The sequence below is a fragment of the Cibotium barometz genome, chromosome 22 (genome assembly GCF_041138505.1).
Source record: "Cibotium barometz isolate CiBa-2024 chromosome 22, ASM4113850v1, whole genome shotgun sequence".
Classification (NCBI taxonomy): Eukaryota; Viridiplantae; Streptophyta; class Polypodiopsida; order Cyatheales; family Cibotiaceae; genus Cibotium; species Cibotium barometz.
In genome coordinates, this window is record NC_141067.1 from 39,843,423 (window position 1) to 39,870,135 (window position 26,713).

Here is a 26,713-nt window from a genome sequence, read left to right on the forward strand (position 1 = left end):
CTCTCTCTCTCTCTTATCAGCCCGAGCTTGAGGAAATCTTGGAGAGGCACAGAGCCACCTTCCCATGCCCGATGGATTTGTAGAGCCTTCTATAGGCTAACCCCATGCTTGATATCCTTGATGGCCCCTGGGGTTAGCTCCATAGGTTGTATGATGATGATGGTTCCACCTTGTATCATATGGCTTGGATTTGACATTCCTAGCTCATAGCTCTAGTCTTTGTTTTCTTTTGTACCATGATGAGATTACATGGACACTATTGTATCATTTTTGGTCTTATAGACCCACTGGTTTTTTGAAGACGTTTAGTATAACTTTCTTTCTTTCTTTCTCTTCCTCCAAATTCTACAAGTTCTTTCAATTTGCCCCTAGTGTCCGAATTTTTCAACCTTTCCTTGGTTTTTCCAATTTGTCTACTTGTCCTAATTTTATGCCCAATTTTTCCAGTTCTACCCAATTTTCCCTAAAGCCTTGATTTTTCCAATTTAGTCCATTTTTTCCCGATGCACCGATTTCTTATGTTTTTCGTAATTTTCCCAATTTGCCAATTCAGAATTTATTTTGTGTGCACGATATGGCATTTGTATTGGGATTCATATTTTATGTCATCACTGGACATAATGTATTTCATTGTACATGGATGATGGCAATTTTATGGTGTTTGTTAATCATGTTTTTGTTTTTGGTTATCTTTAAAAAACGTGGTTGTACCTAAAGTGCTGATCTCGATGCGTACCATGCTTGTACCAAACCATCCTGTACCGAAAGCTTGCAAACACCTTGGTCTTGGGCACCTTTAGGGTTGTCAAAATTGCTCCAAATTGCGGATATACAGCGTCTAACTTTGCCTATGAGGTGACTGCAAGATATGATTGTCTACGGGGCAGCGAATCAGGGTGTGCACGTTGAAATGCAATTTTTAGAGCCAGCTCCTAATAGAACCGGTAGATTCCCAAGAAGGTGGATCTTCCAAATCCCATTTGGAGGAGTATGAGATCAGCGTGAGAGGATCTCTTCGAATTCTGTTTAGAGGAGGTGAGTTTGTAAGTTCTCGAGGAGATTCCGAAGAGTCTTTTCAAATCCAGTGAGGAGAAGGATGAGACTACCAGTGATTCATCCATTCCCATGGTTGTCACTCGAGTAGTGTTTCTATTGGTGACCAATCCCATGTGTTGGAAGTTGAGCCAGAGCCGACCAGTGGACAAGACCCGAGGAGCGTCGAGAAAAGATGCATTATGGTCCAAGTGCTCCAAGTTTAGCGAGTGGGGATGCCATGTTTATCACATCTGTGAGTGCCACATGGACATGGATCTCAGCATCAGCCCCTCTTAGGCAAGATGAGGGGGCAAGATATGGTTCGTTCAATTTGGGCAGTTTTCAGATCCAAATACGCGTCCAAAGGTGGCTGGGACACAAGTTGGGCACTATATGAACAAGTTTTATGGTATTTTTAATGATACTTAATGACTTGAAAATGGATGGCCGACTTGAAAACGACTTGCCATGAGACACTATATAACGGAGGTCAAAGGTCATTTTAGGGCCATCTCTTATAGACACTCAACATTGGTTCGGAGGCACTGTTCTGAGATGCATCCTTCATGTAGTACTTGACATCTGGATCATAGGAGATAGTACTTTACATCTTGATCATAGGAGAAAGCGGTTGTCATGTGCATTTTCACATCGAGAAAAACTGGAAAGCATTTGAATATGCATCAGTAGTTGCATATCTATGTCTCAGACTTCTGAACATAATTGTATTTACTCATTGCCTTCTCTACTGTGTGTTTGTTATCTTGATTAGCGTTAAATCGGTGTTTTTTTCTTAGCGCTATTCATCGTTTAAACCTGCTGCTATTAGCATTTGTGCCTTTTGCCCTTTCGGGTGTGTAGGCTGCCAGGATTCCTTCTTGCACTCATCTTGAATTGTTAGATTCTGTGTGTATGGTAGGAAAGGTGGGTAGGTTGTTGTCCTTGGTAATTGTGAGCTTGTGATTTACGTAATTGTTTTCAATGAGGTGTTCACAAAGTTGTCACGTGTTAGGAAAAATTGATGTATTTGGGGTTTTCTAAAATGTGACTACACGACATGTTTGAAACCTGCATTGATCTGCAGATTTGGGCAAAAGACGGCCTTTTGCGTGAACAAACCGCCGAGCTCACAACTTTGCGGTAACTACTTGTTTATCAGTTCTCTGCTGTGTACAAAATACAGACTGGCTAGTGTAGCAATGAAATCTTGTACAAATAGTGACTGTCACATTGTCACCTGTCTTCACAGTCGAGAGCAAGAAAATATGTTGGCAGAACAAAAAGCAACCCTTACTCAGTTTGAAGCAGAGAGAGCACAGATTTTGTCACAGATCCAGGCCTTGGAAGAGCAAGTACAGGAGAAGGAGCGCCAGTTGCAAGATATTGATGAGCAAGTAAGGGTTTTCCTTAGTTTTTGTTTGGTCATGCGATCTTGATCACATGTGAGGCAGACATGTTGTACTGACACCATTTCTCTCAGAAGCTTTGTTCACCAAAATAACTTATCTTGTTTCATTATTCTTCTCAAGAATGGGTCATATGAAAATTGGCACTTTGTAGCATGGTTAATGGGGAATGCCGTTCCCTAGTCCTGGATGTTCTGAAATATCGGGGAACGTTCCGGAACATTCCCCCACAAGGAATGGCCAGGGGGAAACGTTACCCCTGGTAACATGCCCAAAAACCCTTTCAAAATGTGAAAAAAGTATTTTCTCTATTTTTTCAACTCAACTATCCATACATAAAATTCATAATTTAAAATGACATTTTTTAGTTTTGTTTGCTTACGTGGCATTCTCCCGTTCTCGTTCTGGGGGTTCAAAACGTTCCTGTTCCCAGGGGCCAAAACGTTCCCCCGCTCCTGTTTCCTGGTAATTAGGCTCTGTAGGGATCCTTTTGGTAGTCTCCTAATTAAATTGCAAGTGTTCATGCCAAGCAAGGTCTTTTCATATGTAATATGAAGCTGTCTCGTGCTCCTTGGGCTTCAAGGTATGCACGATGACCTTGCATGATGGAAGGAAAACATAGGACAAGAAAGTAGCCCTTAAAATCAAGGTCTTAGTATAGTATTCAATAAAGAGAGCAATGAGATCTTGAGACTCATTGATCGATTGGATGGCATGGTCTCATGACTAGCGCAGACGACGATACTCATTCGTTTATATGCAGATGGCATAGTCCTCATTTCGAACTCAGCTGAGGGATTGCAGTGACATCTAGATGCATTGCAAGCCATTTGTGATGAGAGGGACATCACAGTAAATTTTACGAAGATCAGGATTATACTTTTAACCGCCTCCTATCCGGTTGCAGCTAGATACTCTTTCACATACAGAGGAGATGAGGTTTGAGTTGGTCAAATCATAAGTATATCTGTGTGAAAGTGTGGAGAACCTCTATCCTGAGGCTAACAGCGCTGTAAGGGTGAAATGTTTTGGAAGACTTTAACGTTCTAGTAGAATCTAGTTATCTTACTTGTTACTCTGTAGACGTTGCTTTGAAAGGGAGAAGTTACGTAAAGCTTTTAAATGTTACCATAACCTCAGTCTTCTGTAGTGGAAAAGAAATGAAAACTGAACAATTTTATGTAGAACTTCTTTAACCTCACAAGTTGGCAGAGTTTTCCAGGACTCCATGTTTGTTTTATGGATGGACGAGGACTGAAGAGTGGAAGGGCTGAACAGAGCATGTACATGCACCCGTTTTCGTGATGAGTCTGGTGAATCCATCACTGATGGCTGTGAGTCAGTTCAGGCACGTAGAAAATGATCTCTCCAGGATATTTGCTTCCATTTTTTGGATGTAAATGGAGCCTAGCGGTGTGCGACAGTGACTTGGGGAAGGGAGGTCCCAGAATTCAAATCCCTGCTGGCCCCTGTTGGTATTATGGCTGCTTTGCAGTCACAATTTATAATGCCTTTGGCCGGGAGGACCAGGCTGCCTTTGGGTGGGTACCAAATTGCAACTACAGAAGGATATACTCAAAGAAAGGAGAAAAAGCCATCCAAAACAACTGAGCTTGTGTTAAGAGACTGCTGTAAATTTTCTTAAGCATGCCACTATGCCCATAGTATTTGTGGATGTACTTTGCTATGGTAAGGGATTTAGGTGACTTCCTTCTCCAGTAAAGTCTTACTTTTTGTCTGAATGAAATGGGGAGTCTTTTGATGCTGGACAATAGTAAATCTTCGACAATCAATCATTTGAAAATCCAAATCATGTTGGGATGAGGTATGAGACACGCTGCAAAAAGCAGAGCTCAGTTGAAGCAATGAGCTGTCTGTTTGCATGTGTGTGTACATTCGGTAATGGTCTCCAGTGTCAGCTTTTGGATTTTTGTGCTTACTCAATTTGTGGTCTTTACAACAATGTTAAGACTGTTATTTGATGCATATGCTGTTTTGAGTTTTTTTAACTTAATTGTGTTTTCTTCTCCTTTGTATCAACATCGTTTCTTGATACATCACCTTGGGCAACTAAGAGCTCTCTGATTTCAGGGAACTAAGAGATATTTTTGAAATTTGTTGTCTGCAGCATCGGACTGCACAAGAAACTCTGCTTTATAAAGATGAGCAATTAAGAGAGGCTCAAGTGTGGATACAACGTGCCCAGGAGCTTGATGCTTTTCATGCCAATACAAATAGCTCTCTGCATGCCGAACTCAGAGATCGTACTGAGCAGATGAATCAGCTTTGGTTAGGTCAGCAAAGGCAGGTGAGCCATGTTACTTATGATAACTTTAGTATACTTTTCAGCCATTGAAGTTTTTTAATGAGTGTAGCATAACATGTGGTCTATTATCTCTGCTTTGCATTGTGGAGTCAATGGTTAGACTAAGTTTGTTAAATAATTGAATTTCCCTTTGAAATAATTCATATATAAGCATCTTTTCCTGATTGCAGTATCCTTCAGTGACAGCAACAAGGTTTTCTTCTATCTTTTTTTTTATAAAATATGCAAGATGCTATATGTTTGTTTCAAATATTTTTCAAGCCTAAAAAGATACAACTTGCAGTATATGCAAGACAACATTTGCAGAATGTGTGATGTTCTTTCGCAGTGCAAAACTTAAAACCCAAATTTTACATAATAGAGATGGGGAGAAATACTGTATCTCAATACAATAGTTGGCCATAATCTCCTCATACATGTGCTCTTGTGAAAAAGCCTTCGATAAATGGATTAGAACTACTGCAATTGAAGCAATACGCTAGAACGAAGCTAAGGGTACAATAAAGGTAGATCCTGCGTGTGGAAGGGTTATATAGCTTATTAGCTTGTGTAGATTGTGGTTGGTCCTCAGAGTTCTCTGCGGTCGCATTGTGTGGTAGGCTAACGGTTTTATATGACTTTCATTGTTGGCCACAGTGCAGCTCCCTGGTTCATCCATAATCAATTCATTGTTGGTTGTGGGGTAGCTTCCGTTACCATCCAGAATCGTCCGTGTGCATATGTGGGACATGAGTCTCCTGTGCCTTGGGGATATCTCCTTCCACACCCTATTCATGGCCTATAATTGGAGTATCAGTTCATACAATCATGTAGCCTATATGTTGTCTACAAACCATCTGGCCTCAATACATTATCTGGTGTTCAAACAAGGGGGCCAGGCATCTGGGTTGCCTGACCATGGAATGAAGGCCTTATCTAGGTGATGCCTGGGCATTACATACCAAGGGTGGAACATTGACCATCCAGAATTGTCTGTGGGCGTGTGGGGGACTTGGTCTCTGGTGCCCTGGGGATGTCTTCTCCAAACCCATGCATGGCCTATGATGGGAATAATGGTTCATATAATCATGTAGCGTATATGTCGTCTACAAACCACCTGGCCTTAATACACCATCTGGTGTTCAAACAAGGGTTTCAGGCATCTGGGTTGCCTGACCATGGAGTGGAGGCCTTAGCTAGGTGGTGCTTGAACATTACATGCCAAGGGTGGTTGAGTCTCAAGCTGCCCTTGGGCCAACTTTGCTGATAGCCATGCTCCCTCAGCAAGGCAGATCAATAGCAGTCAGATGAAGAGAGTGTAGTTGGACGAGATGCTATCTACTACTAGTTTTTAACTTCAATTTTAGGTATGTTGAAGCATTTGTTACTCTTGTAATGTGAGCACTGAACATCTGCACAAGTGTGTGCTTGAATGGTGTCTACTCTTGTAGCTATCTCTTTTTCATAGGCAGAATGTATGTTTAGGTTTCTGTGCTTCAGAAATGTTTGATAGCTGAAAGTAAGCTTGTTTTTCATCAGCTTGTCTGGTCTGGTTTTGTGACCCTTGATTTTTTTTTTTTTTTGGGGGGTAGTTGGCTGACATTGAGAGATATCATTCGCAAATGCTTCAAAGATTACGAATGGAGGTGGCCGAAGTAAGAGAGCAGAATCGTGTGCTAAAGAGTGGTTCTACTGACAGTGCTGAAGCCAAAAGTGAACAGTCTGGTCAGTCGGAAGTCGGAAGTGTTGGTAAATTGAAGCAAGGGATGACTGCTGCTAGCAATCAGGTTAGTCTTGGTATATTGTTTATGTGTGTGTCTGTGTGCATGCCGCTTGTGCGCTTCTGCGTACGTGCTGTGTGCATGTGTGTGGGTGCATGCATGCATGTGATTTTGAGGAGTTTGTTGCTGGAAATGCATGTTAATTTTGAAAAATCTTCATTCTTAGCATGTGAGAAGCCAACCTTTGATGAGCAGGTAGAGCTTGCAACAGGGTTGCCTATGCAAGCCTCTCCAGTGTTAGGAGGTACAGCACCTGTTCTTCCTGCCAGTCAAATTCCTGTTCCTCATCAGTTTGCTGGGCAGCCACAAGGAATGGTAGCATCTGTGCCAGCTGCTCAGTCCCAGATCACCCAGTGTAGTTTGAATCAGTTCTCAAACCCTGTGATTATACAAACACAACAGCAGGTACCAGTAGTGCACCTGCAGGTTTCCTTTTTTTAACCCTCTGTATATCTGCAAGCGAACAATGTGGACCACTTTGTTTAGTGGATGATTCCTAAGTAAGACTGATTAAGAAAAACATGATGCTGGCAGGCAATGCAGCACTCTAAACTAATCCAGCAGCCTCAACCTTCTCAGGTGCGGTTTCCTCATCCACAGCAGCTGCAGGTTTATAGTCATTTCCCAGAAACTAAATCACCAATCTCTCTACATGTGAGGGGTATCAATCATCAACAGCAACAGCTGGATCAACAGGGAGTAGTGCTGGACCAGGGTGGCCCAAATAATGTCGTGGGTTTCTCTCACATGAATAGGGTGCCAGTTACTCAGCACACTAATATTGAGCTTCCAGTGCATAAATTGCAGGCAGGAGGACATATGCTACATCAGGATTCAAGCCAGTTTTCTGATAAGCAGGTGGGGCAGCAGCCATTACAGGGGAAACATGTACAGGAGGAAAAGCAGGAGTCAAAGGAGCAACAGTTGCAGGCTCAGCAAGATGAAAAAGATCGACAGTTCCATGAACAAAATGGAGAAATAGATGGCCAGGTGTTCATCTCTCAAAACTATTTGGTTACTTGTTTATGTTGATGCTGCTCTAAGGTGTCCTTTGAAAGGTAAGTTCTTTATAATTTGTTTGACCATTTTATATTGTTCTTGCAGTCTATGGAGAAGGTAGATCAGATGCAATCTTTTCCTCAGCAGTCGATCATGCACCATGTGCAACTGTCAAAGGATTCAAACTTGACAGGAAAATCAGAACACCATCATATGAGTCAGTCCAACATCGAGGAACAGAAATTGGCTGGGTCACGGTCTCATTTGATTGCCAATCTTGAAGCACAAAGCAAGCAGGGTCCAAGCAGTCAAAACACTCCAAATGTTGTGGCACCAGCAGTGCAGCAGGTTCCAGCTGCAGATGGAAATGGCAAGGCTGCTGTGCTTCCTCTGCTGGATGAGAAGTCACTCTTAGCATGCCTTGTAAGGGCTATTCCATCAGAAGCAAGTGCTCGCATAAAGATTAGCACAACAGTAAGTTCACTGGCCTGAAGAGCAGCTGATCCAACTGTTTTCTGCAAATGTTGTCTTTGTCAAGTTCTAAGGTTTTAAAGCACATGCTTGCAGCTTCCAAACCGTCTTGTAAAGATGCTGGCCCCTCTGCATTGGCATGATTATAAGAAGCAATACGGGCGTTTAGATGATTTTATCAGCTCTCATCCTACGGTGATAGTTATTATTTTTATTCTATCAGTTTCTGTGATTTAAAGGACAACCTGTATCTGTACTGTGCGTCTTCTGATGCTTCTTTGGTTTCCAGTTATTTGTTGTAAATGGAGACTGTGTTCATCTCAGAGAAGGTGCTCATGCAATCATTTCTGCTACTACTGCTGTGGCAAAGGTTGCTGCGGCTGCAGCAACCCCCTCTTCGGTTGGTACAAACTGGCCACCAACTGTAGCAGTTACGCCTGTCGCACACTCTCAAGTGCAGAGAGCACGAAAAGCCACAGCAAAAGGGGGGCCTGAATTTGCAGGTATACATGCTAAACAGGAAGGTCTTTTTTCTCAACTACAGATGAGCGGAAGTCGCCGGTTGCGTCAAGGATTTATTGGCAAGGATGATGTGGGGGAAAGCTCAGCATCTCAACACCAACCAGGGATTGTCTCTTTTAATGGCGTTGCAAAGTCAGATGGGCAAAGGATCATGTCTGTGCTGGGGTCCAGGACTGATGGATTGTCTTTAAATGCAAGCAATGCAAATCCAATGGAGTTTGAGAAGGTTGCCAGTGGAGCCTATGGCGCTTCTGCAGCAGCTACAAAAAAAAATGGTATCATTTATGGAGGCAGACATGTGGCAAGGTGAAGTTGTACACACTGCTTGTTTATGAAATGTGATTTGGCAATACTAGCTTAGTTGCATTCAACTTTTTTAATCCTCTGGTTGATTGCAGGACCAGTGTTGTTGCAACTGAGCCTTTTGGCAAGAAAGATTTTACAGGGTTGTCTCACATCCAAGAGAACTGAATTTCCAGGTCATCTTGAACCAGTGCTTCTAAGGTAGGAATCTTGTCAGATCTTGCTTAAACAAGCAAATTGCAATGTAGTGATGGGAAAAACTAATTACAAGTCACTTAGCTCTTTATAACCCACTGTAGATGATTAGAAAGACCAACTGGTGCCCCCTTTGTATCAACAATAGCAGATACTTGTCCTATTCTGGTTTGGATGAGAAATGTAGAATTTCAACATGTCCAAATCATCAAATTTGTAATCTCACTCTATCCTTCTGTCGGAGGATGGTAGACCAAAGGAAAATTCAGTTAGAAGATGATAGGCTGAAGAACCATATGGTTGAAAAGAGCCATATTAAACAAGCTAGTGGTGTGAGGGTTTGGATCACCAACAATGGACTTGGCATCCCGTTTTCTTCTCCTTAATGCTCTTCCGATGTAACATGCATGCGGAAGTTGAATTGTAATCAATGCCAAGCACATGAGAATAGCTTTGTCCTGCTGATTCACAGCTTCTAGTGATCCACCAGGTGCTATTGTTGTCTTGCTTCTAGTCTTGTTAACTGGTTAAGAGATGCTTACAAATGACCCTTGACTTGCTTTATATAGGAATCTGATGGCAAGTCATATGCTAGTCGGCCTTCCCTTTTCCGACCCAAAATTGTTATCCAAAAGGTCATTAAACATGTTCATATTGTTCCCAAGAACTGTCATGTCCTGAGTTCTTTTGAGAGCGTATATGGTTGTCAAAACTGCCCCTATCGGTCCACACTCCCCTTGGATCTTGCTTGAAAGATGGCTGCAAATGGGAATTGTGATTAATGCTAATCACATGAGAGAGTAACACTAATTTGTGTTGCAACTTGCAAGACACAATAGAAAAGGAGAGATGACATATACGAAAATGTCCAAAGATCTACACTTAGATCTGAGTCATGCATGATGTGTAAATTTATTGACATGCATTCCAAAAGTTTCATGTGTGCATGCTCTAATGTACACGAGAACTGCCTGTCTTGCTGATCCACAGCTTCTCAAGTGATCGAGATGCCTTGGCTACCATTGCCCTTGGTCTTGGCAACCTTTGTCTTTGAATGCCCATGAATGGTCGACCCTTGACCCATTACGTAGGATACGGATGGCCTTGAAGACCATGCCCTTTGTAAAGAAGGTGCAGGTGGTGGGGGTAGAGGTGGCTGCTAGTGGATATGATAGATGGAGCGTTCATAGGAGTGCCATGTGTCAGGGCAGGTGATAGGTGTTGGGGTGGGGGATGTTCTCAGAGTTTCCTACAAGCCTCTTGCACTTCGTCCCTAAGAAGAGGAGGTATAATTCATCCTCTTATGAGCGTAGAACTCTTGTTTCTTGCGTTGGGTGAGGTGCTAAGAAATCTGTTGCGCTTGGCGGTTTGTGATTTCCCCAATCCGTATCTCATGCTTAAGACGGGAATTTTGGCTCAGCTTTCATCATCATACCAACATCTGGGTCATTGAACTGCAAGGTGGCTTGGCGGTAGACTGCCACGTGCAGATGAAAGAAGCGGTGGTAGATGTGTGGAGAATGGTGGTGAGCGGTGATGTGAGGTCAGGAAGGAGGAGAGTAGGATCAAAATCTTGGATGTAGGTGTAGATGTGGTCAGAGTAATTAGGGTCAAGCTCATAATCAAAATGGACGTGGGTGTAATGTGATGGTGCCGGGCGGGGGGGGGGGGGGGAGGGGAGGGGAGGGGGGTGCAAGTAAGAGTGAAAAGACGTCGGCATGGTCAGCTCATAGGTGGGTGGGAGGATTGAGAAGTCGGGCATAAGGTGTGCCAAAGCCGGAGATCCTGTCGAGTAGTCCACAATGTTGGTATCTTTTAAGTAAGGGAAGGAGGTGAGGGTGTCGGAGGAGGGCCATTGGGACATCTTGTTATAGATAGCAAGACCTTATGCATCTCCCAGCTTTAGAAAATGTTTCCCATAGACCGTCATCTCCTCATGGTCTTGTGATGATCTAATCCCTTGTCAATGATGTCTAGCTCTTGTAGTCTGATAGGGTCATTCAAATCGAGTAGTGGTACATGGCGACTCTCTATCTTGGTGTTGAAGTCCCTGAGCAGGAGGACTTTCTCTAGCTATGAGAACTCCATAATATCCCCATATAATGGTAAGTATGGTGATTGGCCATGTTGTGGGCCGTAAGGGGAGTGGCTTTGTGCAAAATAACACACAGCAATGTGGATGACTGTGTCCCTGGTAAGCTGTAACCGCACACAAAGATACTGTGCATCCTTGTCCTTCTGGACAGTGCTGACAGGGGAAGGGGGGTGTTCTAAAAAGGAAAGCTACCCCTCCTCCTGGTGTGTGGGTCTCGCTTTGGAAAGCTGACTCCCACTCGAACCCGGCTATGTATGGTAAACCCCTCTGAGTGCTTGGATGAGTATCCATATAGAAAATGACATCCCTGCTTGTAAGAGTCTCGCTCAAACCTCTTGGATTCGATCAAAGGGTGCCATTGGAGTTCCATTAAGCTAACCTTAGGTTTCTAGTCTCATAGATCCCGTGTCCCTATTTGAGACGGTGCTCAGTGATAATGACCCTGCCATCTCTGTAGACAGCCCACTTGAACGCTCTACGAGCCTCATGAACTAGCACCATCGCCTCACGCCGGTGTGCCACATGTGTTGGGGGTGTGTTCATCCCCCATGTACACCTGTGTGGCCTTTGATGATAGCCTGTCTGTCTTAGAAGGTCCATCTGCTGGTAGCATTAGTGAATTTGATGATGAGGGGCTGCTCCTGTGTCATATCCTTCCTGTCCTCCCTATATCTGTAAAAGGGGAGGGGGGCTGGGTGTGTGTGTGTGTGTGTGTGGTCTCGCCAACTCCTAGCATCTGGCAAAGCATTATGGCATCTCCCTTGGGGAGGCCCCCACTTGTAGCCCCCACACTTGCACATGGAGGGCCCTATCCTTCCTGCGTTTCCCCTCCTCGAGAGTCTCATGTATGATGCTGTGTGGGGGTTTGTGCTTCTTCATCACCTCCACCCAATCTTTCTTGGTGGTCTGTAGGTCTTTTGGCAACTTATCACTCGCAGCCTTTAGAGCTGCTCCAGGTCCGTCCTTAGATCCTCATGTATATTCAGTTCTCCTTCGTCCACTGTATGGTCTTTGACAGTATCCTTTAGGGCTTCCTAGAGTTCCAACTTACCCTATCATTGGGACAGGCTCTGGCATTGACTATTGTTGCATTTGGGTTTCTTTCAGCGTCAGAATCTCCTTCTCCTGATGGTTCAGCTTTGCCTCCAGTTCTTCAATCTTGTTATTCTTGCCTTGTATCTCCTTGCGGAGGCCTTCCAACTATTTTTTGTGTCGGTTTAGGACCTTGTTCAACACCTTCTGCTCGATCAATGCCTTCTTGGCGTTGTCCTCCACAATCTTGATATATGCCTTCAGCTCCTGTAGGTTCATCTTGGCTATTCCTCCCTAGTTGCTTCCTGAGCAAGCAGAGGGCCACGCACAGCAGTGGGCAGTGCGCAGCACGAACAACAGCGACCAGCGCGCAGAGGCCTACACATAGGAGGCGGCGCGCAGCATGAACAATAATGACGAACAGCAGCGACCAGTGCACAGAGGTGGGCTGCACGCGAATGGCAGGGCAAATGAGGCTATACTGGCAGAAGTACACAGCTCGAATGGGGAAATAGGGTGGTGGAATGGTAGGGTATAGTAGCGGCAAGGCGAACATGGCAGAGGAATGGAAGGGTATACTGGCAGCAACGTGAACCGGGGGGGGGGAGGGGGGGGGTGGGTGGCGCTGACTCCAGAAAGGGAGGTTAAGCTGAAGTGCATCCCTCAGGAACACATATACTTGGCGGGCTGCTCTCTTTGGTGATCTGGAAAGGCTGGCTACAGAGTTTTTCTCTTGCATGAAAACAGGCTGGCAGCAGCTGCCGTACCTTCTCTCTCTAGCTTGAGGCTTGGCAGGACACAGGCGACCACTCATCTGCACCTCTCCCCTCACATACAGTTCCGACCAGCAGCAGCTTCTGTGTCTGTCTCTTGCCCTCAAAACTGGCTATACAACAGCGGATTATTGCGGGGCAGATTTGGGCTGTTTATGGGATGATTTGGCACTATGTCTGGGCTGTCCTGGAGCTGTTGTGGACTGATTTGGGGCTGTTTATGGGGACTGATTTGGCACGCTGTCTGGGCTGTCTTGGAGCTGTTATGGACTGATTTACGGGGCTGGTCTGGACTGAACTGATGGCTGAAGATTGAGGCTGTTTGGGCTTGTGAAGAGGACTATATACTCTGTCCGATACTAGCTTTGTGGAAAGCTTCACAGGAAACATGGAAATCTGGTGCTGAAAGCACCCTCACCTTGGGTTTCTTCTAAAAGCATTTGATTAATAAAGAAACCTACGGGGGGACCGGCCTTTCCGGCTGTGTGTGTCGTCCACCTTTTGTGGCTTTTTGTTCTGATGCTTTGTGTGTACTTGAAGTGTTTCAGGCCCGGTTTGGTTACATTCTTCCATGCTTTCCATGTACTTGTGAAGGGGGTTTCCTCTATATGTCCATCATTTGGCAGTGACAGCTTCTACCTTGGGGGATGTTCCCACGACTCAAATCTTTTTTAAAGTGTGCAGCTCTTCCCTCAGCTTGTCATTTGTAGCCTTGAGCTGCTTCATGTCACCATTTGGCCACCCAATTGGTCCACTCCTGCTTTCTCATTATGTATGTACATTGGATTGGCGTCCATGGCAGTTGCATATGCCGGGGATACTGTGGACTTGGCTTTCCGTTGGGACTTGTGCCTGTGTGTACATGTTCGGAAATGCTTGGAGGATTGTTCCATTGGGTATGGTACCTTGTGTACTTTCCTGGAGTACGTCTATTTTGGTACAATCTCATGTACCAGGATTGTCCATACCAATGTTGCATTGCATAGCATCTTTATGTACTTGCTTGCAATTAAATTTCTGCTTTCATGCTTGCTTGACCAAAGTGTAGTCTCGGTTAAGGGGATGCTCGCCTATGAACGCGTGTGAAATTGTCTGCTAACGTGGTTATGTGGCATGTAACAGGTGGTAGGTATTGGTAAAAAACCTAGCCTTAGAAATTAGCAGTAATTTATAAGTGAGTGTGTACACACTTCATTAAGTTTTGGGCGACCAAAACTCATAAGTTATGACCAGCCCTGTGTTCGCACACATTGATGTCCCGAGATGGACAAAACCCAATGTCCACCACCCAGACCTTCCCCTTTGTACAAAGGGAGCAACCAATCATGTGTCCGTTCTAGCTTGCACCACAAGGCACTTGTCCTCTTTACCTGACACCTAGAGTGGACAACTCACCATCTCTCTTCTCTCTTTCTCTAGAAGTAGGTGCCTCCTTCATGAGGCCTTCTTGGCTATATTTTCTACACTTTCTCATTCCCAACTCCATATCCAAGCTTCCAAGAGTGTTTCCAGGTGGTGTTCACCCTCCCACACTTCCAATGACTAAAATTCGGCAAAACAGCTCTTATTTTTGTTGTGATTTCTTGAATTTTTGCTGAAAATCCTAATTTCAGCCTTCCTTTCTCAAGATGAACCATAGGGGAAGCTTTCCCAAGGTTCCCTTTATCCTCTTGAAGACACTTGTCGTGAAAGATCGCGACAAATCGAAGATTTGAACACTCCAAACACTTCCATCACGAAGACTTCCGCTGTCATCGACTCTACTTGCAATTGGTAAGCTTTGATGCTTAAATATGGAAGCAAGTAGCAGGAGGAGGAATCAGACTCCATGTTCACATGCCCTGTGTAGTGTTCTCTTGCAGATTGTTGCTACCATGTGTTGGTGGAACAATATAGAGCAGATGGTCACCTTTTCATGCTTGTACTAGTCATTTTATGAGACCCTGCATTGGCATATTTAGTAGTTATATTTAGGCATTTTTAATCAAATTTTAAGGCATTTTATGCTACATCTTAGCTGTCGGGCTACTACAGCTGGCCGACCAGCTCATAGGAGGGGTATTAAGGGTGCACACCCTTCCCTCACTTTTTATCTCATTCTTGCATATCTACTGGAGGTCATTGGCTGTTGCAACAGTCTCTTATGCTTGTAAGCACCTACGGGCTTCCCTCGTGCTCATTTTTCAGCAATAATCAATTGTTTCCAGCCTTCTGCAGTTTGTGCTTTGGGTCTACAACTTGTGATGCTCTTTCTTTCATGGTATCAGAGCCAAACGCTGATCTATAGGTAAGAAACTGTTGCATTTTTCTGATTAGAACAGAGGCTTCATCATTGTGCTGTGTTTTTTGCATTTGTACTGCTGAACTGCTGCGTTTTTGTTGTTGGAGGCTGAAGCTCTCTTCTAGGTGCTGCGTTTGCTCTCTAGGAGCAAAGGTTTCTAGGAGTCGCGGCGTTTTTTTCTGAATCTGTAGCCTGGGACTGTTGCGTTTTTGTTGTTGGAGACTGAAGCTCTCTTGTAGGTTCTGAGGACAGGGTTCCTGAGAGATTTGCTCTCTATTTCTTGTTTCCCACCCTCCCTCCCTCTCTTCTTTCTCTCCTTTTGCTGTGCAAAGCTTCAGAGGAGGCTATTGATCCCCTGCTTCGGCTCCTCAAGTGGTTCCTCTTCCCAATCTTTCTTCTTTGAGTTTCTCTCATGAAGGTCTTGCTCCTACCCCTATCCGTATATCATCCTACAATCCTCCCCAAGTTAGTGACTCCATGAAGCTCACAACAACCAACTATCATACATTGTCTTTCTACACTCAGTTATTGTTGGAACGAGCCTGTGTGTGGATGGCTATCTCCACACCTCACTTGGTGGACCTTGCTTTGAGAAGCATGTTGGATGCTCGGGCTCATCTTATCATCATCCATTGCATGACTCCATCTATACAGACACAGTTTGTCTCTACTCGGAGTAATGCTCATCAGATGTGGACGGAGATCCAGCAGAGGTATGGGAGAGTTTTGACAGTGAAGATTACCAAATTGGAGTCAGATTTGGAGAAGCTTACAATCAATGAGTCAGTTAACTTGATTGAGAAGATTGGAGAGTTCACCCGTAACAAGCTACAGCTGGAGGAGTACGGGAGCACCATCAACAATCCCATCCTTAAACTTGTTGGTAAATTGCCTGCTTCCTTTGATTCTTTTAAGGATAATATTTATTTCGGTGATCCTCTCCCCCCTTTTGAGGAAGTCGTGAGTTATCTCCACGACAAGTGCATGCTTCGCGGAAAAAGCAAGTTGGGGTTTGCTTTTGTTGCCTCTGAAAAGGGCAAAGGCAAAGGCGGAAAAGAGACCTCCAACAACAACAACAACAACAACAACAAAAACAATGGCAAAGGCAAGGGTAAACAGGATTCAAAGGAGTCCAAGGACACAAGCAATGAATGTGATTACTGTGGCAAGATAGGTCATACTGAGGCTCGCTGCTTTGCTCGTCCGTGATGACTCTCGAGCAGCCAAAGCTAAGTATAAATCCCAGGATGCTTCCAGAGCATTTGATAAGGACAACACGAAAGACAAGGGAAAGGACAAAGTTTCAAAGGAGGGATCTGCGAAAGTTGCATACATTGCAATCACAGATTCATCTACTTCTTTGTAGGATTCACTCCACGTGATCACAACGATGACTTCTCCAGAAGAGGTCAGTGGCACACCTGAAGCGGTGGAATGGGTTGGTGATAGTGGTGCTTCTGCGCACATGACCAATCAGGCCTATATGTTGGAGACTACCACCCACTGAGCACGTCTTGGAACTATGACTCCTGATCCTGTCACAGACGGCAGAAGCTGCTCACTAACAGAGAGAGACACTCCTCCTTGCGTCCCTGAGGGCCGAAGGATGGAGACCAAAAAGTACGACTCCTGCCTGGTAGAATCTTCTCGCAACGGTGGGTACGCCCCTCAGTAAGATGGTGCTCCTGAAGGAAAAGAATGTCGACAGATCCCTCCACCATAGCTGGATGTAGCTCTCCTCTAAGGACGCCTCGTCTCTGGAAGCATTGAGGCCTCCCTAAGCCCTGAATGTTCCATGAGACATCCTCATATCAATCTCTGAGTGAGGCGGAACTACTGGAACTACCCTCCACTTGAAGAGTCTTGGGCGCGGGCTTAGACGGAGAATAGTCACAATTTGTCCTCTGGTGCGGAGTCGCGCCAAGTGGGCGTGGATCCTCGAGAGTGGCGGGATACAGATGGGAGACGACTTGTAGACAGGAGGCCCGTTCGAAGCATGGTAGTCGCGGATCCGGAGGATCGTAGTTCTTTTTAGAGAGGAGCTTCAGCCACTCATCCATGTTATGCGCCGTGATGAGAGCGCGAGGTACATGTGGATCAGAGTGAGGGCAGATGAGGGTAGACCCCTATACATTGCTATATGTTACTTTCCACCGAGCACATCTCAGCGCCCAAGGGGCAATCTCCATATATGATTCTAGATGAGGACATATGGGAGTTCTCCAGGGAGGGAGATGTTATCATACTTGGGGCTTTTAATGCTCGGACGGCTCAGTACCAGACCTCCTTCTTTGACACTTCGGAGGAGATGTTGAGAGAGATAGATGTGGAGGAGATGTGTTTGACCCGGAGATCACAGGATGAGGTGGAGTGTACTGAGTATGGGAGATACCTCTTGGAGATGGGGACTGCACATGGGCTGGCCATTTTAAATGGCCTAGAGAGGTATCCACTTGCCAGTGGCTTTACTTGCTTTCCACACAGACATGGGGCTAGCACAGTGGATTATGTTTTAGCCTCGCCAACCTTCATCCCGAGTATCCAGGATTTTGTGATTGGCCCCAGGCCCATCGGAGTTACGGTGGATCATGCACTTCTCTCCTTTACGGTGGATTTCCACTACAGTACCCGCCAGGTTGGGCAGTCCTCCTATCACCCGAGATATACCTTCTGTAGAGAGACTGATGGAGTATACACCGCAGAGATCTACAGCTTGTTGAGTGCAGAGGATCCACACAGGCCATTAGCAGAGCTCACATAGATCCTGACAGAGGCTTTACATACAGCTGCAGCGACGGCCTTCCCACACACGCACCCCACAGTACGACCACGTCCTGGGAGCATGCCCCAGAATAGTTGGTATGATGATGACTGTAGGGAGCTCAGTGCCCGGCTAGAGAGAGAGGTGGCTACTACATATAGACAGTCACGCATCATCTTCCGATCCCTCACTTGGCGGAAGAAGAGAGCATTCTTAGCTCGGCTGGAGAGAGACATCTATCAGTTGTTTTTGAGTCAAGATTCTGGGGAGGCCTGGAGATTGCTTAGAGTGCACCCCTCGCCTCCGGCCATTACCTCTCTAGATACATGGGGCGAGTATGCAGCCTCCCTCTACACAGTACCAGAGCAGCCACCGCTACCGAACCCTCCAGAGCCTTGTCCACCCACTTCTACCTTCTTCACAGCAGAGATGGTGAGGAGGACCATCAACAGATTGCATACAGGGAGGGCACAGGATCATGAGGGCATTGTAGCCGAGCACTTCATACATGCTAGAGATATGATTGCAGACTTGCTAGGTCTCATGTTTAATAGAGCCATGTGTGAGGGGTTTCCTTGGACTTGGAGTACTTCCACGATTGTGCCGGTACTCAAGTCTGGAGATCCGAGCTTGCCGACTAACTACCGCACCATTATGATTGGTCACTTGCTGGCCAAGCTATATGCCTCTACTCTTGAGCATGAGTTGAGCAGATGGGCAGAGAGACAAGGGGTCTGAGCTCAGGGACAGGCCGGTTTCAGGAGGAGATTCTCTACTTTGGATCATATCTTTACCCTCAGGGCTATCATTGAGGAGGGCAGAGCACATGGGAGGAGGATCTACTGTGGCTTTGTGGATTTCCGCAAGGCCTTTGACACAGTGCCCAGAGCTAGACTGATGCGCAGGCTGCAAGACTTGGGGGTTCCATGTGAGCTCATTTGGGGTAATATGGCACTTTATGAGACAGTAGTTGGGCAGGTGCGGACTTTAGAGGGTCTCTCCCAGCCACAGTACACTCCACTATAGGGGTGAAACAAGGCTGCCCGCTCTCTCTGACTCTATTTGGACTATACATTGATGAGATCTCTGATTATATTGGGACACGAGGGGACAGAGGAGCCCAGTTGGCTGGCACTTGGATACCTCTGCTCTTATATGCTGATGATATTGTGCTTATAGCCGACTCACCAGAGGGTATGCAGAGGCACTTGGATACTTTACATGCTTATGCACAGGACAGTGGGCTCTCAGTTAACCTTGGTAAGACCAAGGTTATGGTGTTTAACACTACAGCTCAGTGGGTCTGGAGATCAGCGCCTATTTTCACATATGGGCAGGAGACAGTGGAGTATGTTGACTCATACACATATCTTGGAGTGGTGTTCACTGGGCCCACATTTTCCATGAGGGGGGCAGCAAAGGCCAGATTGACTAGAGGATATGCAGCACTAGGAGGTCTTGCTCACAGGTACAGTTTCAGGAGCCACGCACTAAGCTGTGGCTTTTTGACACGTTGGTCACATCGGCTATGCTATATGGAGTACAGATCTGGGGGCCTAGCCTTGATCGTCACAGTCGATCAGGACGCACATACGATGGATGGAGATCGATGGAGAGACCACTTGTGTCCATGATCTCCAGGATGATTCGGGCTAAGGCCTCGGTACCCCATGAGATTGTCCGAGCCGAGATGGGAGCACCACCGATCGTAGTAGAGGCTCTTGCCAGATCAGTGTCCTTCATTCATAGCACCTGGGAGCTTCCCCGGCACCGGTATGCACGACTTGCTTTAGAGTCCTCTCATCAGCTAGCTATGGAGGGAGACACTTCATGTTGGTATGCGCAGATAGCATCCTGGTTTGAGCTCCACGGGTTCAGCTTAGACAGACTTCCACCTTTCCAGTACTCTCTAGAGGCACCCTCTCTCACCTTGACACATTCTGAGATTAGTAGAGTCATCAGACAGGACCTCATTCAGTTGGACACTAGGAGGACATGGCTAGAGCCCTCACAGGAGTTAGGGACGAAGATGGCCTCTTCACATCAGTTAGAGATAGAGACAGGTAGGATAGAGCTAGAGACGGAGGAGCACTACATCTGTTGCTGCACAGCATATTATGAGATTCGAGGGCGCTACCATTGCCTTTTCAGAGAGGGATTTGGACCATTGTCTAGAGTCATGGACTATTGTGATCAGCGATGCTTGGGTTTTTATCTCCTGGAGATCCGCAGGCTTAGAGAGTCCATTGTGAGGAGCAGATGCCCGATTGGCAGGGAGTCCACACAGAGACAGATTACTGACTTCTTTAGAGGGACTACCCGGGAGGGGACACAGCCGATAGCCCAACAGTGGGCACCCCGTGGGACTCTAGTTGAGAGAACTATCCAGTTGGGCAGATCTAGACGCCCGAGGGTTCGCGGATCCTTACATCAGAGACAGTGCCTACACCGGAGGATTCAGAGCATCATTGCGAGGCATCGGGCTCGTCCGACCAGGCATCTCACTATGGCAGATATCCAGGCCATTCGGCAGAGACCCATGCTAGAGCTCCTAGGATGATTACCACTCCAGCCAATTGTCACTTTTGTACTCCCCCATATTCATGTATTCATGTATCCATGTACTCATGTACCCCATTTTGACTAGTAGCATTAGCTTCCCACTCTCCCTAGTTGCTGCTTCCGGATGCTCCCTACTACTGATGTATTGTAGGGCTAGATACTTACCTTCAGTCCTTTCTTTTCTTTTCCAAATAGTGTATCAGATGTCATATGGTTGTAACTTCGGTCTCATAGGTCACTTTGGCTCATTTCATTTCATTTCTCTCTCTCTCTCTCTCTCTCTCTCTCTCTCTCTCTCTCTCCCCCACAAGGCTCTGACTCTCTGTTGCACCTCCCTGGACCTTACACACAGGCTGAAATTTTATTCATATTGTGCTTGAATTTTGAAATATATTTTAAAACTCTCAAGTCGTGACTCGTCTTGACATTTCTTCATTTTCTTGATTGCTTTTTGTGCATATGCCATAGATGCCTTGTGCACCGAGTTCCATATGGGCAAGGCACACCATCATTCAAGGCACACCCAACACCCCAGGTGTCGGTCGCTCCAATACGCGCGTGTGGAACTCCAAATATTGTGGAGGAATATTTACTAGCACATCCACTCGTGTTATTTATCATGTTGGCCAAGGTATGAGAGGCGGCATTGGACCATGTGCAAATGCACCACAGAAGGCGGTTGATGAGATTCGGCGGGAGAACCCACGGATCTTCATCGGATCATAGCTTGGTAGGGATAGTAGAGTCATCATTGAGGATGAGCAGCTAGATACACCTGCGCATATGGGCCCATTAGCTGTTGGGGGGCCAATATGTTCATATGTGGGTGGACAGATGTCACAGTCAGGCTCAGTGGAAGGGCCATCCACCCACAGGTTCAGGTTCAGGTGCACGTCCTAGCCGAAAGGGCTAGAGTAGATGATGGACAGTCTCATCATGTGGAGAATATTGCAGTAGGTGGTAGTGCAGGACGACACCATCAGACCACTCTACGTGGTACATTGAACCAATCCTCATGGGTGAAGGAGAGGAAGCGGAAGGCAGAGATAGAGATAGAGCGCACTCTCATTGAGTGAAATATCTCTTTCAATGTCCTTCGCACAGATCAGTGAAAGAGAATGATTAAAGCCGTCTCTGATGTAGGTCCATGTGAGAACTGGACTGGATTAGACTACCAGAAGATGCGGACAACCATGCTAGAGGATGAGAAACAGCGCGCATAGAGAATGCACTAGTTAAAGATCATCTTGGAAGAAGCATGGTTGTAGTATCATTTCAGATGGATGGAGTGATGTGCGGAGAAGACATATCATCAATATCCTTGTTTCTAGTTGCATGGGCACATATTTCTTGTGTGTAGTGGATGCAGGCAAGGCAGGGGAGAGGATCACTGCAGCATTCATCTTCCGGCACATCAGGCGGGCTATTATTGATATTGCCCCAGAGAATGTGGTGCAGGTCATTACGGACAATGCGTCCAATTGCAAGAGCATGGGAGAGATGATTGAGGCAGAGTTCCCATCCATAGTGTGGACTCCATGTGCTGCACACTGCTTGGACCTCACAATGGAGGACATAGGGAAGCTTCGATGGGTGAAGCTGGTTGTGGATGAGGCTGTACGCATCACTACCTTCTTCAGGAAGAAACACCGAGCATTATCTATCTTCCAATCCCACTCACACTTGGACATGGTGCGGCCATCCAAGACCCGATTTGCCTATATGTAGCCACATGATAGTGACCCTAAAGGATAAGTGTTCACATGTCCGGCCATAAATGTGCCGGGTGGACCAAAACACTTATAAACTGCATATAAGTGAAACTGAACTAAACTGGGGGAAAAAACCTCCACTAACTGAAGTAAAAAGTGCCCCAGTAACCTACTGATGATCACTAGCACTCCTCTGGGTACATACACAGCATAAAACCCAATAGAAAGTGGAATCAATACACAATGGAAAGCAGTATACAAAGAAGAATCCATTATATTTCCAAAATCAATTGTATTTACAAGAGGTTCCTGAGAGGGATGAATACAATCACCTAAAATACTATACTTGGTGTCTCTATGCTGAAAAGAAAAAAAATATGACTGGACCAATCTATCTGGACGTCAAGAGTCTTAAACCACTCAATTCCTAACAAGGTTGGATCAAAACGTACGTACGGATCCAATCCGTATCGTACATCCGTACCGTACGGGGATCCGTACGCACGGATCGATCCGTACGCCGTTTTTTTTGGGTGCTTTGCTTGCCTGCGAGATAAACGTTCGCCTGCGATAAACTTTTTTTTTTTTTTGGGGTTTCGCCTGCGATAGCATCTGGACTCCGTACGGCGCACACCTTCCGGTAAGGGCCTCTATAGTCGCACTCTCTCTCTCTCTCTCTCTCTCTCTCTCTCTCTTCGCTACTGTTGCCGTCGCTACTGTCGCCGCCGCCTTCCTTTCGCTTCGCCTCTTTCCCGGCGCCTTCCCCACCCACCCTTGCTCAGGCCCCCAAGGCAGCAACATAACTCTCTCTCTCTCTCTCTCTCTCTCTCTCTCATAGCCTTAGCCCACCCTCTGTGGACCGTGCATAGAGATCTCAGCCTCTCTCTCCTTCAAGTCTCTCTCTCTCTCTCTCTCAGCTGAGCTGCCCACTAAATATTATGCATTGCATGATTGCTAAATCCTGATTGAAATTGTATGGCATTGTGCATTGAATTTGTCAAAGTAATCATGCATTGACTTGTGATTCTAATTTCTCACTTTTGAATTAGTAGGTTTTTGACCTTGTTGTGTCTCTATTTCGAAAGTTTTATATGTCAATGTGGACACGGACTGAAATTTTATGTAGGTGGCTGAAATTTCTGAGATTTTATGTATTTTTACCAATGGTACGTATTTTTACGTACCTTAAAATTTTTTTCCGTACCAAACAACGTACAGTATGTACAGATCCGTACAGTACATAACGTTTGGAACCACCTTGATTCCTAATAACAAGTCTACATTTTCCAGATGCATAATATAGCATTCCAGAGTGTCTTTATAGTCCTGAATCTGGATTGGAAGCATCTCCACCTTGCGATCCCAAACTTGCCTTCCCGCAGGTAGGCGTACCTCATAGGTATGGTCGCTGAGTGTCGTATCAAGACTCAATTTCTGCTCAAGTTTGTAGTTAACAAAGATATGCGAACTGTCAGGGTCTAAAAGAATGTGAATTTTGTGGCCATTCACTTCTCCATAAACTCGGAGAAGATCATGCAAGCCAAATACCTGAGAATTGAACAGACAATCAGAACAAGTACTAGTGCGAGAAAGTACAGTAATTGACTTACTTGTCAAAGACAACTGGTTAGCTGCCTTTGGCTTGGGTCCTGCGTTTGACTTGGTACCCTTTTGCTTTGGGCACTCGTTACGCATGTGTCCTTTTTCTTCGCAGATAAAACAACGTCCTTCCTTCTTGAGCTTTAAAGCCCTAAGGAGTCGTTTCTTCTTTTTGGAATGTCAGACATGGCGAGGTGATGGCCACTGTTGACTCGCGATGGACTTTCATGCGTCGTCCCATTCATGGAATTGCAGCATTACTCCATCTGATGTTCAACAAGGTCGAGCTCCAAATAGACACGCAACTCAATTTGCTCAAGGATGCTTATGTGTCTCAAGTGCTTAGCTACGATGACATGGTGACCTTCGATGAGGAAATGGTCGTCTACCGCAGTCGGGTGGGAGTTGCCTTTGGCAAGTTGAGTATCTCAGCAGTTGAAGGGTAGGCGAAACCACTTACGTGGTGAGACATCCATGGATACGAGGCCAAAACTGTCCAGAAAGTGGCCTTTAGACTGCTATCTCAGGTTTGTAACTTTAAAGTTCTTAGTTTGTATAATGCAACCAATGTGTAATCTTGTGTTTTGACATTTGCTAGTGCTATGTAGCATGTGCAGAGGTGCTCTGTTGGTGCATGCGAACGGAATTGGAGTGCATACTCTCTTATGCACACCAAGATCCGTAATCGCTTGAGTACTCAGCAGTTAGAGAGGTTGGTGTTTTGTCCATCCAACCTCCTTCTTTTGCGCACACTCAAGACAGCCATTGGTGTGAAGGAGGTAAATTACTTGCCAACTCGAAATGTTTATTTTTAAATATTAAACTTCATGTGTAACCTCATGAGTATTGACTCTTGATACGTGTTATGTGCCATGTCACATGTGGTAGGTGGATCCCTTTATCTGCGATAGGCTCCTCGCTCATACTACTAATGCGGAGGCTCAGCTTTCGGGAGGACCGGTTGTGAGACAAGCAGGAGGAGATATCCTGAGAGCTCCACAGAGAGCTTGAGAGTATAGATCGGAGGGTTACACGTGCTCGATCACGAGCTATGAGTATTCTAGATGCTGATGCTAATGGAGCTTCTACTAGCAGTCCAGGTGGTCGGTGCCATCGTGGTGGACGAGGTCGAGGACGAGGCCATGCTCAAATAGCTTAGCAGCACGAGTCTCTTGCACATGATGATGATGATGATGATCCCTTAGATACGAGTGACACCATTCCTGCAGTGCCGGTGGTCAGAGAGCCTGACTATGAATCGGATGGCAACATGTTGACGGATGGAGATGTTTCTTCAGAGTCCTCATCTGGTTTAGATGAGTAGCTAGATGCTACTATAGTTTATAGTTACTAGTTTTTTTTTTGGGGTGACTAGCCTCTAGGAATCATCATTCATGTATCATTGTATGACAAATGTCTACAATCTTATGATTTCAGATTTATCATTTATCCATGATCCATCTTACTTTCATTTATGTTCATTGTTTAATTATTTTATCTGATTATTGATATTTGCATTTTGCCATTGTCACTTGTGACTTGTAAGTTACTAAGTTGTAAGTTGTGCAAATTTGAAATTAAAGGTTGTATAGTATTAGTAAGTGGTTTAATGTTCATTGATGAATCTTCAAACTTCATATTTCAAAAGTTTATAAGTATTAAGTATATATATTGGGGGGCAACGTTCACTACGTTTGGAATCTTTTCAGCACGTTTTCCAAACATACTGTACATATCGTTCACTACGTTTGGAACCACCTTGGTCTACAAATAAAGCATTGGCCTGGAAGGTTGAAATACTCCACTCCCTGCATAATGGGATCACCCCGAAGACTGGGAATAGATATCATGTGAGACATAGAATCTAGTGAGGCAATACAAATGCGGAGAGATGGAATCCTTGCTGCTCGTGTAAGGGCTGAGGCAGCGGTGGGGGGGGGATTTCATCACTCTCCCGATGGCACCACCAATCACTGGGAGAAGAGGAAGGTATTCCTTCTTGAGGCCTGGAAAGCAGACCGTCATGGGAAAGCTTGAAACTCTAGCTAATGGGTCAGATGCCGGGTTGAAGCCATGTTGCCACCATGCAAAGAAGGCCTAGGCCGTCCGCAATGCAATGGGGCTCAGTTGCATGACAAGATTAGACGTCGCTGGTGAGTCGAACTCAACCTGGTAGTAGCCGCGTCCCAAAAGATGAATATATGCGATCTTTGCTGGCACACCTAGGAGGCTAGCCTGAAGAAGATCTCTGAGTTGGCCACGCACGGGGTGGCTACCGACAATCTTGCATACCAGAGTGGAGGCCTGTAGGGGTGCGGCAGTCGTAGCGAGAAGCTGCAGGCTCGCTTTGGAAAATGAAAGGCAAGTAACGGCGGCCTCGGTCGGGGGAGACGGAGCGGTTGCCATGGAGTCTCTTGGGGGCGAAGACCAGAAGAGGCCGAAACAATGAAGAAATACCCACAACATGAGGGCGCTGTCGAAGGAACAAGGACGGACTAGAGATGGCAGAGAAGAGAGGAAAGAGAGGGGCGGAGGGTGCAGAAAGGAAAAGAAAAGAAAGAAAAAAAAGAAGAAAAAAGAAAAAGAAAAGAAAGAAAAAGAAAAGAAAAGAAGAAGAAGAAAAGAAAAAAGAAGAAAGAAAGAAAAGAAAAGTACGGGAAAAAAAAAAAGAAAGGAAAGAAAGAAAAAAGAAAAAAGCAAAGAGGGAAAAAGAAGAAGAAGGATGAGGATATGGATCTGGCTGAGGGTCAAGACGATGATGAGTGTTGACTCTTGAGTCTTCTGGTGTAGGCATTAGGAATCAGGACTTAGGATTTAGGATTTCATTTACAGTTTGACTTGTGTTATTTACATTTATCTTTACTCTAGTCTCTTTATGAAT

The 26,713-nt window shown here is 45.5% G+C and overlaps 1 protein-coding gene across 6 annotated transcripts in view; it reads left to right on the top strand.

Annotated features, from left to right (window-relative positions):
* LOC147626600 (uncharacterized) overlaps nt 1–26,713 on the top strand; it is an 80,642-nt gene that overhangs the window by 43,967 nt on the left and 9,962 nt on the right. For 2 of the 6 annotated variants that reach the window (XM_086816660.1, XM_086816659.1), the window contains exons 4-13: nt 2,120–2,175; nt 2,285–2,429; nt 4,570–4,749; nt 6,339–6,533; nt 6,723–6,932; nt 7,062–7,517; nt 7,632–8,000; nt 8,094–8,192; nt 8,287–8,825; nt 8,918–9,023. In XM_086816660.1, coding sequence (XP_086672786.1) covers nt 2,120–2,175; nt 2,285–2,429; nt 4,570–4,749; nt 6,339–6,533; nt 6,723–6,932; nt 7,062–7,517; nt 7,632–8,000; nt 8,094–8,192; nt 8,287–8,825; nt 8,918–8,990 — 2,322 coding nt within the window. In that variant the 3' untranslated portion in view covers nt 8,991–9,023. Of the gene's footprint in view, nt 1–2,119; nt 2,176–2,284; nt 2,430–4,569; nt 4,750–6,338; nt 6,534–6,722; nt 6,933–7,061; nt 7,518–7,631; nt 8,001–8,093; nt 8,193–8,286; nt 8,826–8,917; nt 9,024–24,440; nt 24,612–24,720; nt 25,286–26,713 lie in introns of those variants that run through there. The other 4 variants (XR_015268620.1, XR_015268619.1, XM_086816662.1 and 1 more) reach the window with 4 other exon arrangements.